We start from the raw sequence: 15,442 nt of genomic DNA, 5'->3' as shown, positions 1-15,442 counted from the left end.
AGTAGACCGTGTTCTGAGCCCAGTGAATATATGCAGGATCTACTGGTACTGAGGAGATTTACTGAGTCTAGTTCAGATCAAGTACTTTATACAACACAGATACTACTGCTGTGGACCAGCAGGGGACCACTGGATTCTTGTAAATGATATTTTTCCCACCTGTTTTAAAATTCCGACATTATTTTTGTAATATTATGGCTTTAATGTCGGAATATGACGACTTTAATCTCATAAACGAATGACATTTTTGTTAAATTATGATTTTTTTTTTTTACAACTATGACTTTATTCTCATAACATTGTGATTCTTTTTGTATTCGACTTTATTCTCATAAAATTCCGGGTTTTATATCGATATTTTATGACTTTAAACTCGTAGTGACAAGTGTTTTTATTTTCTCATGTAGCCCTAATACTCCGTCGTAGCTTTATTCTCCAGTTCCCTGTATTTGAAAAACTAGGTTAGCCTCAGTTTCAGTTAGTTTACTGATCATGTCGGAGCACGAGGTTCAGAATCACAAAATGAAAACAAAAACCATGAAAGATCTGATCATGAAACCAAGAGTTTTACTAAGAAGTAACATTAGCCAAAACAACACGTAATTTAAGGTACGATTTTACCCAAAAATACAGCATAAATTAATGTTACCCGACACCAAACAGGCTCCACAGTTCTAGGTTTGGTTTCCTGGATTTGTGGATCCATCTACGTCTCTTTTCTTTGTCTTTCGGTGTCTGTAAAACAATAGCTCCGACTGCTTTTCAAACCTGTTCATACAATCAACAGCTCTTCCTCATTTTTTATTAAATATTGTTCTTAAGTTTAGACAGTATTGAAGCCAACGCTGTCACTCCTCTCCCTCTTTCTGCCACTCAGTGGGCGTAACCACGGTGACTTCCGCTAGCGGTGACGTCACATGCATACCCTCTATACAAGCAAGGAATGGATGAACATGTAGATATAAAGTTTGAGACTATTACTTAAACACAAGCTGTAATTAAAAATAAAGTTGTCGTCTAAAGAGGGGTGGTGGTGGCAAGTTAAAAAAGAAAAAAAATTAAAGGCAAAAAGCTGTCTCAGGCATAAGATCATCTCTCACTTCTTCAGCTGCTGCCAGGGTACAATAATCCCCACAAAACATGTGATGATGATGAACCCAGAACCTCAGTTCATGGCTCAATAATGTCAACATTCAAATAGTTTTAGTATAGATTGAAGAATGAATGATAGAACTGAAGATCGAGAGAAGTGGTTTCCAACACGGTAAACATTGTGCTCAACTGATCCAACAATTGCCCTTGTTGCCGTAGTAACCCATCATGTCAGTGTCTTGCTGGTTCAAGTGCGGTGCACAATACATGAGGTCTCAGAGTGGACTAGTTCATGTAGCGGACTGACGCCATCTAAGAACAGATGACGACGTTTCTAGGATGGAAAATACAGTTTAAAATGAAGATACTATAGATACACACAAAAATATATACTACTGTTTGTATGGCTTCAACCATTTGAACAACTTGAAATGATTTATTATTTATAAATAGAGTTAAGAGTAAATACTTTCTATTTAAAAGATGGAGTCACACAGGCTAATATTTGTAGATGTTAACCATAGAAACATGATACTGGGTAAAACTCCACAATGATGATGGCTATAACTCATTTAATAGTCATTTCAATCTAAATGTGTATATTTGGGCTTTGTAAGTAGGAATGTAACAATATGAAAATTTCATATCACGGTTATTGTGACCAAAATTATCATGATTATCATTATTATCGCGGTATTATTGAAATTGTGCTCAAAATGTTTAAAAACTACTGATACACACACACTGAAAGAATTTAACCAAGTTGTATTTTTAAAAACATAAGATAAAATAAAACATTCAAATATTAACCCTTAGTGGTCTGAGCCTATTTTTTCTTTTTTTCAGTCCTTTTGATTTTGCTTTATATACTATATAAACAAATGTTTACTATACCCATATTTTGGATCTGTTTTTTTCAGCACAACTTCACTTATATCATCTGTCTATTATTTTTTCACTTTAACCTACTATAAAAACACAAAACGACAAAAAACACACAAAAAATATAAAACCTGAATTGAAAATTTTACATACTTTATTGCATAAATAACACACAGATGCTTAACAAACCTTTTCAAAGAATACTGGTTCCAAATATTAGGTATATAAAATTAAAATTGTAATAAATTAAAACTATACTCAAATATTTGACATAAAAGCAGATGTTATATTTTAATTGTATTTTATTGTGTTTTAATGGTATTTTGATTGTTTTTATTTGTACTGTTTAGTTGTACTTCGCACTGTAAAGCACTTTGTGACTCTGTCTGCGAAAAGTGCTATAAAAATAAAATTTACTTACTTACTATTTACTTACTTATCTTTACATAGGGTTTTTCCCCTAAAAGTGCAGTAATCAAACACGGTTATCATGATAATTAGAATTTAAACGGTAATACTAACCATCTGCAATTTTACCGCGGTTTATCGTTATACCAACAATCGTTACATCCCTGTTTGTAAATGACTTATCAGGTAGGTTAACTACAATACTGCCATAACTCTGAGCCTAATGTGAAAGAGACTAACAGAGCAACATAGTGGACACCCTCAGTTTGTACGTGTAAATGTATAATTGTAAGATAAAAATGTATGTTATCGTACTTTAACCCTTTCATGCATGAATTATGAGAACCTTAATCAAGACCCCCCCCCCCCCCCCCCCCCCCCCCCCCCCCGAGTGTTTTTATTCCTATTTAGGCATGAAAAAAAACAATGCGATTGAATTTTTTTATGAATCTGTTTTTCACAGAGTTACAAAAATGTCCACTCAGCTGGACAGCATGCATTTGATTTTTGAAGCAAAGAAACATACAGACCAGATCAAAAACTTAAGACCAGTTGAAAAATAGCTAGAATTTACCTTTTGCACATTTGGATCTTAATGAGGTTTTAAGTAGAGCTACAATATACAAAAGCAAGAAGGGGGAGTGAGACAAAAAGCACTTTGAAAAAGTAATTTATTGAAAACAACAAGTAAACTGAAATAGGCTGTTTATCAGCTGATCAAAAGTTTAAGACCGCAGGCTATAAAAGCCAAAATCTGCTCAAAATTCTCATTTTCTGTCGGGCATTCACACGGTCATGCCCTCCTGATGGCTAAAGCTAAGAAGCTTTCTCTTCTTGAACGTGGTCGGATCGTCGAGCTGCATAAGCAAGGCCTCTCACAGCGCGCCATTGCTGCTGAGGTTGGACGCAGTAAGACAGTCATTCTAAATTTTTTGACAGATCCTGAGCATTATGGAACAAAAAAGTCAAGTGGCAGACCCAAAAAAATTACACTTGCGCTGAGCCGGAGGATCCGATTGACTGTCCGTCTAGACACAGGGCGGTCCTCGACCCAAATGAAGGCCCTTACTGGTGCCGACTGCAGCGCAATAACCATCAGACGGCATCTGCGGGAAAAGGGTTTCAAAAACAAAAAACGAATTCAAAGACCTCGTCTCCTACAACGCCACAAAACTGCCCGTTTAGACTTTGCCAGGGAGCATCAAACATGGGACACTGAAAGGTGGAAAAAAGTTTTATTCTCTGATGAGAAAAAATTTAACCTTGACGGTCCAGATGGCTTCCAACGTTACTGGCATGACAAGGAGATCCCACCTGAGATGTTTTCTACCCAGCACAGTGGAGGGGGGTCCATCATGATCTGGGGTGCTTTTTCATTCAGTGGAACACTGGAGCTTCAGGTGGTGCAGGGTCGTCAAACGGCGGCTGGTTACGTGCAGATGTTGCAGCGGGCATCCCTCATGACTGAGGGCCCTCGTGTGTGTGGTAACAGCTGGGTTTAAAAACAGGACAACGCTGCAGTTCACAATGCTCGCTTGACAAAGGACTTCTTCAGGGAGAATAACGTCACTCTTTTGGACCATCCCGCATGTTCCCCTGATTTAAATCCCATAGAGAACATTTGGGGATGGATGGCAAGGGAAGTTTATAAAAATGGCCGTCAGTTCCACACAGTTGATGCCCTTCGTGAAGCCATCTTCACCACTTGGAGCAATGTTCCCACCAGCCTCCTGGAAACACTCACATCAAGCATGCCCAAACGAATTTTTGAAGTGATTAACAAGAACGGTGGAGCTACTCATTACTGAGTCCTACTGAGAAAATTTTTTGTTCTGGTTTGGAGAGTTTTTTGTAATTTTTTGAGCGATGGTCTTAAACTTTTGATCAGCTGATAAACAGCCTATTTCAGTTTACTTGTTGTTTTCAATAAATTACTTTTTCAAAGTGCTTTTTGTCTCACTCCCCCTTCTTGCTTTTGTATATTGTAGCTCTACTTAAAACCTCATTAAGATCCAAATGTGCAAAAGGTAAATTCTAGCTATTTTTCAACTGGTCTTAAGTTTTTGATCAAGTCTGTACATTTAAAACCCATCATCATAAAGCGATATACTGTGTGAAAACTATGAAATATATATTTTTTAATGCAGCTAATCTCATGTTTTCACACATTTTATCATATTCTAATACTAGTTATGGAGATAATATGCAAAAAAAAAAAAAAATTGTTTGAGAAAATTCGCAGTTGATTTACACTTAAACATGTTAGTGCAGATCAGGCTTATCAAGAACAGCAAAGTTACAGTCATGGTCTGAATGTCAGTGTAGATTAGTGGTGTCAAACTCATTTTAGTTCAGGGGCCACATTCAGCTAAATTTGATCTGAAGTGGGTCGAACCAGTAACATAATAACAGAATAATATATAAATAATAACTCCAAACTTTTCTCTGTTTTAGAGTGAAAAAAGTAAATTTACATTATGAAAAGATTTACATCTACAAAGTATCCTTTCAAAAGATGTGAATAACATGAACAAACTGAAAAAATAAGTGTAGTTTTAACTATATTCTGCCTCAGTTTATCATTTGCACATGTTCATTATAACGTACAGATCACAGTGGATCTACAAACATGCAAAACATTTAATAACAGGCAGAATATTGTTAAAAATGAAAAAAGAAAAAAAAAAAACCTCTTAAGGCATTTCAGGTTGTTCATATTTGTTCAGGTTATTCACATTTTTTGCAAAATTATACTTTTAGTGTAAATATATGAAAATATTTACATTTACAAAGAGAAAAATTTGGAATTGTCATTATTTTTATGTTATTATGATAGTATTTTACTGGTCCTGCCCACTTGAGATTGAATTGGTCTGAATGTGGAACCCGAACTAAAAAGATTGTTAATATCTTAGTGTAATTTTTGCATTTCACAAATTCATCCTGTGGGCCAGATTGGATCCTTTAGCGGGCCGAATTTGGCCCCCGGGCCGCATGTTTGACACCTGTGGTATAGATGATGCATGAGTGTCCACTGTGTTGGTTGATATCCTCCTGAGACCCAGGAAAGTGAACATTTTTAGCCTTTTTTTTTTTTTTTTTTTTTTTTTTACATTAAACAATCATCTTGATTGGAAACTGCATAATGCAACAGTTTCATCAGATACATTTTTAAAATTATTTTCATTTATTTATTTTTTTAATGGAATGTCCTTCACAATGAACAGCATTTTTTTAGTGAAACTGTCAAACTTATGTCCCCTACAGAGGACAAAAATGCATTGCTGGGTCTCAGGAGGACATGGAACTAAAACAACCAAACCCATGAACATACAAGAGAACAGCTGGAGAATAGGCATCCACTGTAGTGACCACTATGCATGAAATGGTTAATTATGAGTATTATATTTTAAATCTGATACAATAGACATCTTAGAGACAGACACAATGATTATTAACTTATGTATGATGTTGCTGAATTTCTGAGTTGAATAGGAAAATTATTATTGAAGAAAATTGTTGAATTGTTGAGTCTGTTTGTGTGACTGTACTGCCATGAACATGTTGTTGTGTATGGTTCAGTTACTGCATTGTGTATTTGTTGTGGTTGAAAGCTAAAATTGGGAAATATTTGTTGTTTGATTATTGTATTAGGTTAGTGATGAAGATGCAAAAGCACTTGAGGGGTAGGATTAAATAAGTTTTTACTTCTTCCTACTCCTTGTCGACCAAGCAAAATTCAGACTTGCACGTACTTGAAGATAGACTCTGTTCATTTAAATGTTATTTTGTTTTAATTTGCTTCATTTTGTTTTATTTTGTTTCTTTGCATGTTCGAAATAAATAAAATAAATAAATAAAACTTGACCAATTGTAAAACACAACAGTTACAGAAATGCAGCTGAATCACCAATGAGTCTATTTACACACTATTATTCTACTATTGTTATGAACATGACAATATTGTGAACTGAAGCAGCATATTTAGTTTGGATATTCTGAGTTTGTCCTTTTTCCAAATGGCCCTTTTTTCAACTAAGACATGTGGGATATGCTGATAATGATTATATTGTTTTGGTTTTATGAGGATTCTCTGGACATGTATTAAACACATTCACAAAACTAATCTTATTTGCACATTTTCCTGCAGGCTGCGATTAGTGGCCTCTGGTTCTGGTCAGCTGGAGTACAGATAAAGATCCTCTCTGGTAAAGATGGATGCTCTGAAGAAAAGTTTGGGTCAGAGGGAGAAACAGACCTACGGCTGAACATTAAAGGATATCAACAAGTTCATGGATATGAGCGAAAATCAAAAAGTGGACCTTCCAGAACAGTGTTCGAAGGAACAATAAAGGGAGGCATAACGTCCTGTATGGAATATAAACAGCCAATGAGGAATTTAGCCTTTTTCAGAATTAGGAAAAAAAGCTGAGTATTTTGTGAATGAAAAAGGAGTTACTGGTTGTTTTTCCAGTGACCCTCAAATTGCCCAAACACAACTTGCGCATAAAAATTTACCTAATGGAAAAACGACAATTTTGCCAAAAGTCTCATTTTTTGATTAAAAGTTTTTGCGCTGGCAAGAGGTAGTTTTCGGGAGTAGCACAAATGGTATTATCACGAAAAACTAGTGATGTGACATTCACCAACGAATCGAATCTTTTGAACGGCTCTTTGAAATGAACGATGGGAACCGAGTCTTTGTAAAGAGCTGTTCGTTTTTTCTTTTTTTTTTTTTTTTTTTTTTTTAGGAGGGAGCGTCTTGCCTGTCAATTTAGCGTCAGTGGGGAGGCATTGGCTTTATATACAAAGTAGAAGTGAGAGAACGCCTGATGTGGTATCGTTTTGATATTTACATTAGAGATATCAGGTATTTTGCAATGTTACTTGAAGTATTTTATTTGCACTACAGTTTTTTTAGGTACTTAAGTACTGTAATTGTAGTGATTTATCACTGTTGTGCTTTGTGCAATTTTTTTCCCCGTATTTATTGTTCTTGTTTTGAGGAGAATAAAATGTTATTTCATAAGAAAATGTTTTATTTTCTTCTTCATTTTTAGGCTACAAACTAGTCCACATAATGTACCATGATGTTTTTGGTCCAATTCCAGCATTTGCCTAATGTCACCTCTCATGTCATGTATTTAACCCACACATTTGAACTAACTATTCTTTTTTACAGTAAGATCATATTTACTGCTGCGCCAATTAAACACCTTTAAAATGTAATGTCAATCATCACATGTAGCCTATTTAGTCATTAAAACATTGGTGTTTCAAAATAATGCAAAAAACATAAAAGAGCCAGTCTTTTGAACGGCTCCTGAGCCCTTCCCTTCAAAGAGCCAAAAGTCCCATCACTACGAAAAAGTGCAATGGAAAGACCTTTTTTCGCAACTAGAGTCGAGTGAATTAAAAAACGGATATTGACGGACGTTACAACAAGTGAAGAAGAAGAAGAAACATGTCGTAGTATGTGTGGACACACCAGGAAACCCAGTCATTTTCTAAATTTAGTACAAGATAGAGGGATAATATATAATAATAATAATGAATATATCTGTAAATAAACACCATATTTACGTTCGTCGCCATGTTTATGGAAGGACTTCTCGTTAGGGATGCACCGATCCGATACCAGTATCGGGCATCGGCTCCGATACTCAGTGTGTGTACTCGTATTCATACTCGTAAAAGTAATCCGATACACTGTACCGATACCACTTACGGCCGTGTGACATTCACAGTTCAGTGCAGCAGGTACTCGGTGGTGGAATAATGTGAGTGGAGTGTGAAGAGTGTGGAGATTTAACCAAATAAATGACAGTGATAAAAGTAACGCTGACTGACAGTAACGTTACAGACACAGACAGATACAGACGCAGCGTTCTGTCCGTCCTCTGCGTACATTCCATCTGTTTTCCAGGTGCTGGTGGATGAGTACCCAGACAGAGAATACCAGCAGAGGTAGAGGATCTGTTCAAAGAGCGACTGTGCGAGTTAGAGAAAAACTACTGATAGATTTATGACAACTACCCAGTTTCCATCCTACTTATAATACTATGGGGGTACGGAGCCAGCGGCAGTGAAAACCAAACTTATCACTCATCTCTCTTTTCTCTACCTGCTGAAGCTAAGCTTTTAAACCTTACCTGCGAAAACTCTGCAATATTAGTATCACATTAGTGTTGCCTCTGTCGTCTCCATGTTTGTTATTACTGACTTTCTTCTTCCTCTTCTCAAAAAACTTTACTGTTCTTCGTGGTATTTGTCCAGTATGGTTAATTAAGAGCGGCGCCCCCTGGTGGATTAATTGACAAACGCTCATTCCAACACATTAAATGTCAGTAGCAGCACTTTGTTCCAGTCAGACTAATGACAATGACAATAAAGCACATTTACAAAAGGAACTAACAACTGGAATGGGATTATTAACTCTTTCAGTGCCATGGGCCGATTAAATCGGCTTTACAAATACAACCTTTAAAGTGCCACGGGCCGATCAGATCGGCTTTGGAGAACACGCCATATTTGTGTACAAACAAACCACCCACCCCCATTTCTTTCTCACATTTCGATGACGTTCTTTCAAATCTTCTTGCAAATTACGATCAATAATGAATCGGCTGCGTCCGGTGCGTTTTGAATCTAAGTAGCAATCGGTCGGATGTTACCGAGCGGTTTTTGACCAAGGAAGAGCTCGCGTTTCGTTTTCTGCTTGGGAAATTTTATGAATGAATTTATGAATGAAATCATATGCAAATTAGATGGCCATTTTGTAGTAATATCATAAACACAGCCATCTGTCAAAACAGTCCCATCTGCTAGAAAATGAGTTCTGATGACGATTCAGACTTCGATTATAAAAACGACGCGAAATACTGAAAAACGGCCAAATTCTGTGGCACTTTTAAGGCTTATTAGCCCCTTAACTGTCTGGCACCGAAAGAGTTAAGTACTTGTATGTAAGTACCCGTACTCGGTCTGGAAAAAAGTGGTATCGGTACATCCCTACTTCTCGTGTCATCTCGCGATAATAAATAAATAAATCATGGCGTTTGTGATTTAATGGAAAAACTGACATTACACACTTCTGTTTTTTCGACATTTAGTAAATATCGGTAAAGTTTTGCGCAGATGTCCAATGGAAAAGCGACTACTGACCTAACTCCTAGAGGCCTTTTCTGTCTGTTTTTTCCTCACAGTGCAGTTGTCCATTTTGTAAAGGTTCTATCATTTGTCCATGTTGCTCCCTGCTACAGACACAGACGACCCCACAGTTGTTTTTCCTTCTGGTTTTGGATCGTGGCCACAGGTCGTTAGTGTTTATTGGGTGCCCCTGTCGTATTTCCCTCACCTGGCTCTAATTAGTCAAAAGGAGCTGGACCGTCAGCTCAGTGGGCTGTGTGCTTCAGACCCTCTAGTTTTCTGTCACTGCTTAGTTTTCAGTTGGCAAATTTTTATCCCTTTTGTCCTCTTCCTATCCTGGCCAGTGACTCCCATTTCCACACTATTGTTTGAGGTCTACCTTTTCATTTTGTCTGTCTTTGTGATAGACTTACCTTTTAGAACCCTTTAACACATAAAGACTCAGTCCTACTGTTGTGGCAGTTCCCAAATGATTTTTTTTTTTTTTTGTCTATTATTAACCTTTCAGTGATATATCACAATTTATTCGAATATTATGCTCTGTATTTTGCATTCTTAAGTGAAAATCAGCTATTTTCCTATATTTAATTCATTGATTTTGTTGATGCTCATAAAAAAAAAACTCAGATTAGTTGTGGGTTATATCAAAAACAGAGAAAACTGGAGAAAAAGAGACTTTCAGTAAAATCTACCATTAACTCAGTGGTTCCCAACCTTTTTTGGCTCATGACCCCATTTTAACATCACAAACTTCTGGTGATCCCAGACATTCACAACAGAGACTTTTTTTAATGCTAAAATTAATTTTTGATCATGTAATAATTTGCTATACTATATTGCAAATAAACGTTAATTTTAGATGACATTTAGTCTATATAATGTATATTATCATGGATGGAGGCAGAAAAGCCAGGTGTAGATTACTGCACAAAGTGAGGATTTGATTTTCCTTGGTCAGGATATGTACAGTCAGTCCAGCTTGGATTTACAAGGCTGACAATTAATACTGAACAAACAAGAACTGAAACTATGAATTATAAAAGAGCTGCAGCATCTGAAACTGACCACAATGAACATTTGACAGATAAACAGTACCACAGTGCTTCAGTTCCAGACTCTCAGTTTGTCATGTCTTTTATGGATTGTGATTGTCTCTCTCACCATATATTTTTTCATTCTCACATTGTTGTTGTTGTTTACATTTGTATCAATTACTAGACATTTCAGGTGACACCATTGAATTCCAGGTGACCCCATGTGGGGTCCCAACCCCAAGGTTGAAAAACACTGTTTTAACTGAACATAAACTAAGTGTTTCCATTCACTGTCACTGATCCAACTCCATGGGTTTTACTGGTGAATCAATGTTGTAGAAGATGACGGTGTTTCCACAGTAACTATGAAGCCTCTGAACGTCCAAATGGGTCATATTTGATGGCCATGAAAAGATGACAAACTGTATTTTTCACCAATTATTTACATGTATAGATAGGATTAGTGGATCAACAGGTATTTAATATTTTATATCAGAAAATGATTTTGGTGGCCGGTGGATATTTGAGTCTTTATGGGTTAAAAGGACCCTTTTTGGGTTTTACCCCTTTGTCTTGGTTTTGTACAGTTTGTTTGTTAGTTTCCTAAGTTGTAATACTGGTCCATGTTTGGCTGGATTTTGTTTTTTGGGGAAACTTAACACTCCATTTATTAAGCAAACAAATTTTTCTCAGAACTCGAAATAGGAACTACTCGGATACCATGAGCAGGTCAATTGCCCTTTAGCTCGCAAACTTTTTAACCTTTTTTTTTTTTTCTTTGTCAAGCTTTATTTCACTGGAAAATGGAGTAGCCAAAAGTTCATGGTTTCTCTGAAAGGTCCAGGCCAGTCCACATTATATTAAAAAAAAAAAGCAAAATCTCAGGAACAGCCAGAGAGGATTTCTGCAAATTTAGCACAAATGTTCACTTGGTTTCAGAGATATAAATGTCTTAGATTGTGTTTGTCAAAGGTCAGCTGCTGGTAAGTGGACTGGATTGAACAGATTATGAAGGTTCTCTTTTTTTATTTAGTTTAATTTGGGGAAGCATGTATCAACTGTAATTTCAGCTCACATTAAATCAAATAAATTTTATTAATTAGCCTGCATTAAAGTTGGATTTACTCAGTAGAGGGTGAACAGAACTCTGGATTTACTCACTCTAAACCCACTTTTGCTAAATCTGATCAGAACTCCAGTTACCTTAAATCAAGCTTGAAGAGAGATTTCTTACTCAGTTTGAACAGAATCATTTTCCTCCCATTTTACTCTAATATTGGTTATTTTAATGTAGGTCCACAGGGGGTTTTGGAGCTTCAGCATCTTGTTTAACAGCACTTTATTTTCTAATACAGACCACAATTACCTTCATAATTACTGATGCTATTTTTGGAAGTTATATACGGTTTGAATATGACAAAATTTACATTTTAGGGAGTTTTGAAGAGAGCTTCTTTGCTCTTTCATTTTGTCAATATATGTTATAAGAAAATAAAATATTTGTCTTGATGTCAGCGCTTTCATTTGTTGAAATATTTCTTGAAAGGTCATTGATTTCATTGTCTTTGCTGCTTCCTCCATAATAGTGCAGCCTACATTCAGACGCATAAAAACCAGAAGAAAAAGCACAGAAGATGCTTAACTAGATCCCTGGTTGTCACCCGTTGGCATAGCAACCCCTTCTATTTTTCATAAAGCTCAGCTCGACATGTTGGTGGAATAAAATACAAAAACAGACAGTGGCTCCGACCGTACAGTGAACAGATATAACAGTACACACAAATTCCATAAGTGTGATTCATGATATTGCACGGCTCAACGCACTGATTTATAGGCATACACACATTTGCACAGCTAAACAAACATCTATTCTTTGTCACAAGATCTGTTTTGGTGGTGTAACCATGCCAGTTACCATGGCAACCGGACGGCACGTTTTCTCATTGTCAGATCTCCGTACTTCAGCATACCAGCACTCACATACACACACATACATACACACACACATACACACACACATGCAGCAGGCACGCACACACAGATATACACACACACTTACACACGGCTGCACAAATGTGAGTGGTGCATCCATAACATACAAATGCTCACTCTGATCGCTCTCTAATGATTTCAGTACCAACAGGTGGCAATGAAGAAACTGACCACAATTGTGTTTCTGCACACACACGCATACACACACACACATATACACTGGCATCTAATCCACAGGTACTTACTGCCAAAGCTCAATCAACAAATGAATAGTAAACACATCTGACAATATGGCACATCTCTACTTCTACCTCCTCCTTACACTATCTCCCATTTCTCAGCCCCAAACTGACACTTTTCTCACACCAAAACATAAATACACAAGTACACATAATCTGAAAACATGTATTTGCGTAAGACGAGGCATAAATCAATGTATCATCCAAGAAAAAAAATACATGATAAAAGGATCACCAGCTTGCTCAGTGGGTATAAACAGATCTGATTCCTTACCTCGTCCCATTTAATGAAGTTGCTTCCGTTCCTCAGTGTTTGAGAAACGGATGGAGGCTGGAGTTTCAATGCATGGACCCCGGGCTGAGCACTCGCCATGGCTTCACACACACACACACACTCTCACACACGCACACACAAACTAAAGATGCTCAGCCTCAAACACCAGAACAGGATGGTGCATCTCATGTCCGAGCCAAAACTCCTCAGAAGTCAGGCACAGGCGCTCAGCTGCAGCATCCTCTGTCTTTAGATTTTGTTCTGTCTTGGCAGGACTTGTCTTCCCTCCCTCTGTTGACTCTTTTTTTTTTTTTTCCCAGTCTTATTATTTGAGTCCTTCCTCTTGTGTCTCCTCTTTCTTTCTGTTGTATTTCTCCTTCCTCTCTCCTCTCTTTTCTTTCTTATCCCTCCCTCCTCTCTTTTTCTTCTTCCTCCCTCCCTCTCCTCGCCTCCCCCTCTCTCCTCTGTTGGTGCTGCATCTCACAGAGAGACAGACTGAAACAGATGCCTTCGTGGGAGACAGGATACATGCGTGTGTCTATGTGCGTGTGTGTGTGCGTGCATGTGTGTGTGTGTGTGTGTGTGCACTGCTTCCACAAATTGACTCATCGGTGACATGCGCACAACGGCAGCTTCCCACAGATGGGGGAGGGATAAGAGAGGGAGAGCAGGAGCGACAGGGAGATGGAAAGAGAGTGGGAGAGATGGAGAGCAATGAAAAAAAAGAAAGAGGGAAGAGAGGAAAGAGAGACAATAGAGAGTTGGTGGGAGAAAAAGTGTGTGTGTGTATGAGTTATTGGAGACTGAATAAAGATCATGGTCAAATGAGGCCAGTTAAGTATAAAATCTATATGCTCAAAAATACAAGTAAACCCTTCTGCTGGAACAGATGTTGGACCTGGCTGCAGGGGTTTCTACCCATCTAAGCTGACATGGTGGCCAATATGGACCTATCTTCAAGTGTAAAAGACAGCCACCAGATACTGACTCTAAAAAAAATCTTGGCTCCGATTGACTTCAGCTGACCTTCATACCCATCATTTTTCTATGAGTCATTATGGTTTCAACTAAGGGACCCTGACTCCAAAATGAAGCCAAAGTGGAAGGAGCTTCAAGGGTACCTGTAGTGAATTTTCATTGCTAAAAGATCACATATAATACTAACGGTTCTATTTGGTAATTAATGTCATAGCCCGTTGTCAGGTATGTGCGAGTACTTATGCTGCGTTCCAAGCAAACCGTAACTTGTGTTTTTCCAACCTTCTGCTGGTGAAAATGCACTGGAATGGCAGTCAAACCTGTGACTTCCCACCCGTGAACTCGTACTAGATCAATGTACTCCCAGTTAGGAGTTCTGACGTCACGTAGCAATGGCAGCCCCCATGGATGTGGTGTTTATGCAGATTGTTTATTAAAACAAGGTATTGCTCTAACACACAGGTGTCAAACATGTGGCCCGGGGGCCAAAACCGGCCCGCCAAAGGGTCCAATCTGGCCCGTGGGATGAATTTGTGAAATGCAAAAATGACACTGAAGATATTCACAATTAAGGATGTTATACTCATTTTTGGTCAATTTAATCTAAAGTGGGTCAGACCAGTAAAATACTATCATAATAACTTATAAATAATGAAAACTGCACATTTTTGTCTTTGTTTTTAGTGTAAAAAAAGAAATTACACAAAAATGGCTACATTTACAGACTAGCCTTTTACAAAAAATATGAATTATCTAAAAAAAAATATGAACAACCTGAAATATCTTAAGAGAAGAATGTAGAATTTTACCAATATTCTGCCTGTTATTGAATGCTGTGTGTATTTGTAGATCCACTGTGATCTGTATGTCGTTTAAATGATAAACTAAGGCATAATATTGTTAAAATTGCACTTATTTTCTTGTGAATTTTCAGGTTGTTCATATTTGTTCATGTTATGTTCAAGTACAGTTTGTAGATGTAAACATTTTCATTTTGGAATTTACTTTTTTCACTCAAAAAACGTAGAGAAAACTTTGGAGTTGACATTTAGAAGTTCTTATCCTATTACTTATATTATTTTACTGGTCCGGCCCACTGTATATCACATTACACTGAATGTGGCCCCTGAACTAAAATGAGTTTGACCCCCCCTGCTCTAATGTTATTTATCTGCAAATGTTCTGCATTATCAGCAGCTGCTCTAGTGTTAGCTAGTTTTCAGTCCAATGAGTGCAAGAATAAATTAATACCAAATACGTATCCAAATATACAAATAATATAACATAAAAGGTAGAACAGCTTCTCTTGCCTTATGCACCGTTTTTACTCCTCTGTTTCCCTCAGATAAGCAAAGAGCAAACACCTTTGGCGATAGAAATGAATGTAAATGAAC

The 15,442-nt window shown here is 37.2% G+C and overlaps 1 protein-coding gene across 1 annotated transcript in view; it reads right to left on the bottom strand.

Moving 5' to 3' along the window:
* plcb1 (phospholipase C beta 1) overlaps window positions 1–13,442 on the bottom strand; it is a 72,688-nt gene extending 59,246 nt beyond the window's left edge. Inside the window, exon 1 of the mRNA XM_030156818.1 lies at window positions 13,071–13,442. Coding sequence (XP_030012678.1) covers window positions 13,071–13,169 — 99 coding nt within the window. The 5' untranslated portion in view covers window positions 13,170–13,442. The remainder of the gene's footprint in view (window positions 1–13,070) is intronic.
* Window positions 13,443–15,442: the final 2,000 nt, after the last annotated feature.

Source organism: Sphaeramia orbicularis, chromosome 15, assembly GCF_902148855.1.
Source record: "Sphaeramia orbicularis chromosome 15, fSphaOr1.1, whole genome shotgun sequence".
NCBI lineage: Eukaryota > Metazoa > Chordata > Actinopteri > Kurtiformes > Apogonidae > Sphaeramia > Sphaeramia orbicularis.
Note: the sequence above shows the minus strand (reverse complement) of the source record. Positions and strands in the feature narration are given on the sequence as shown.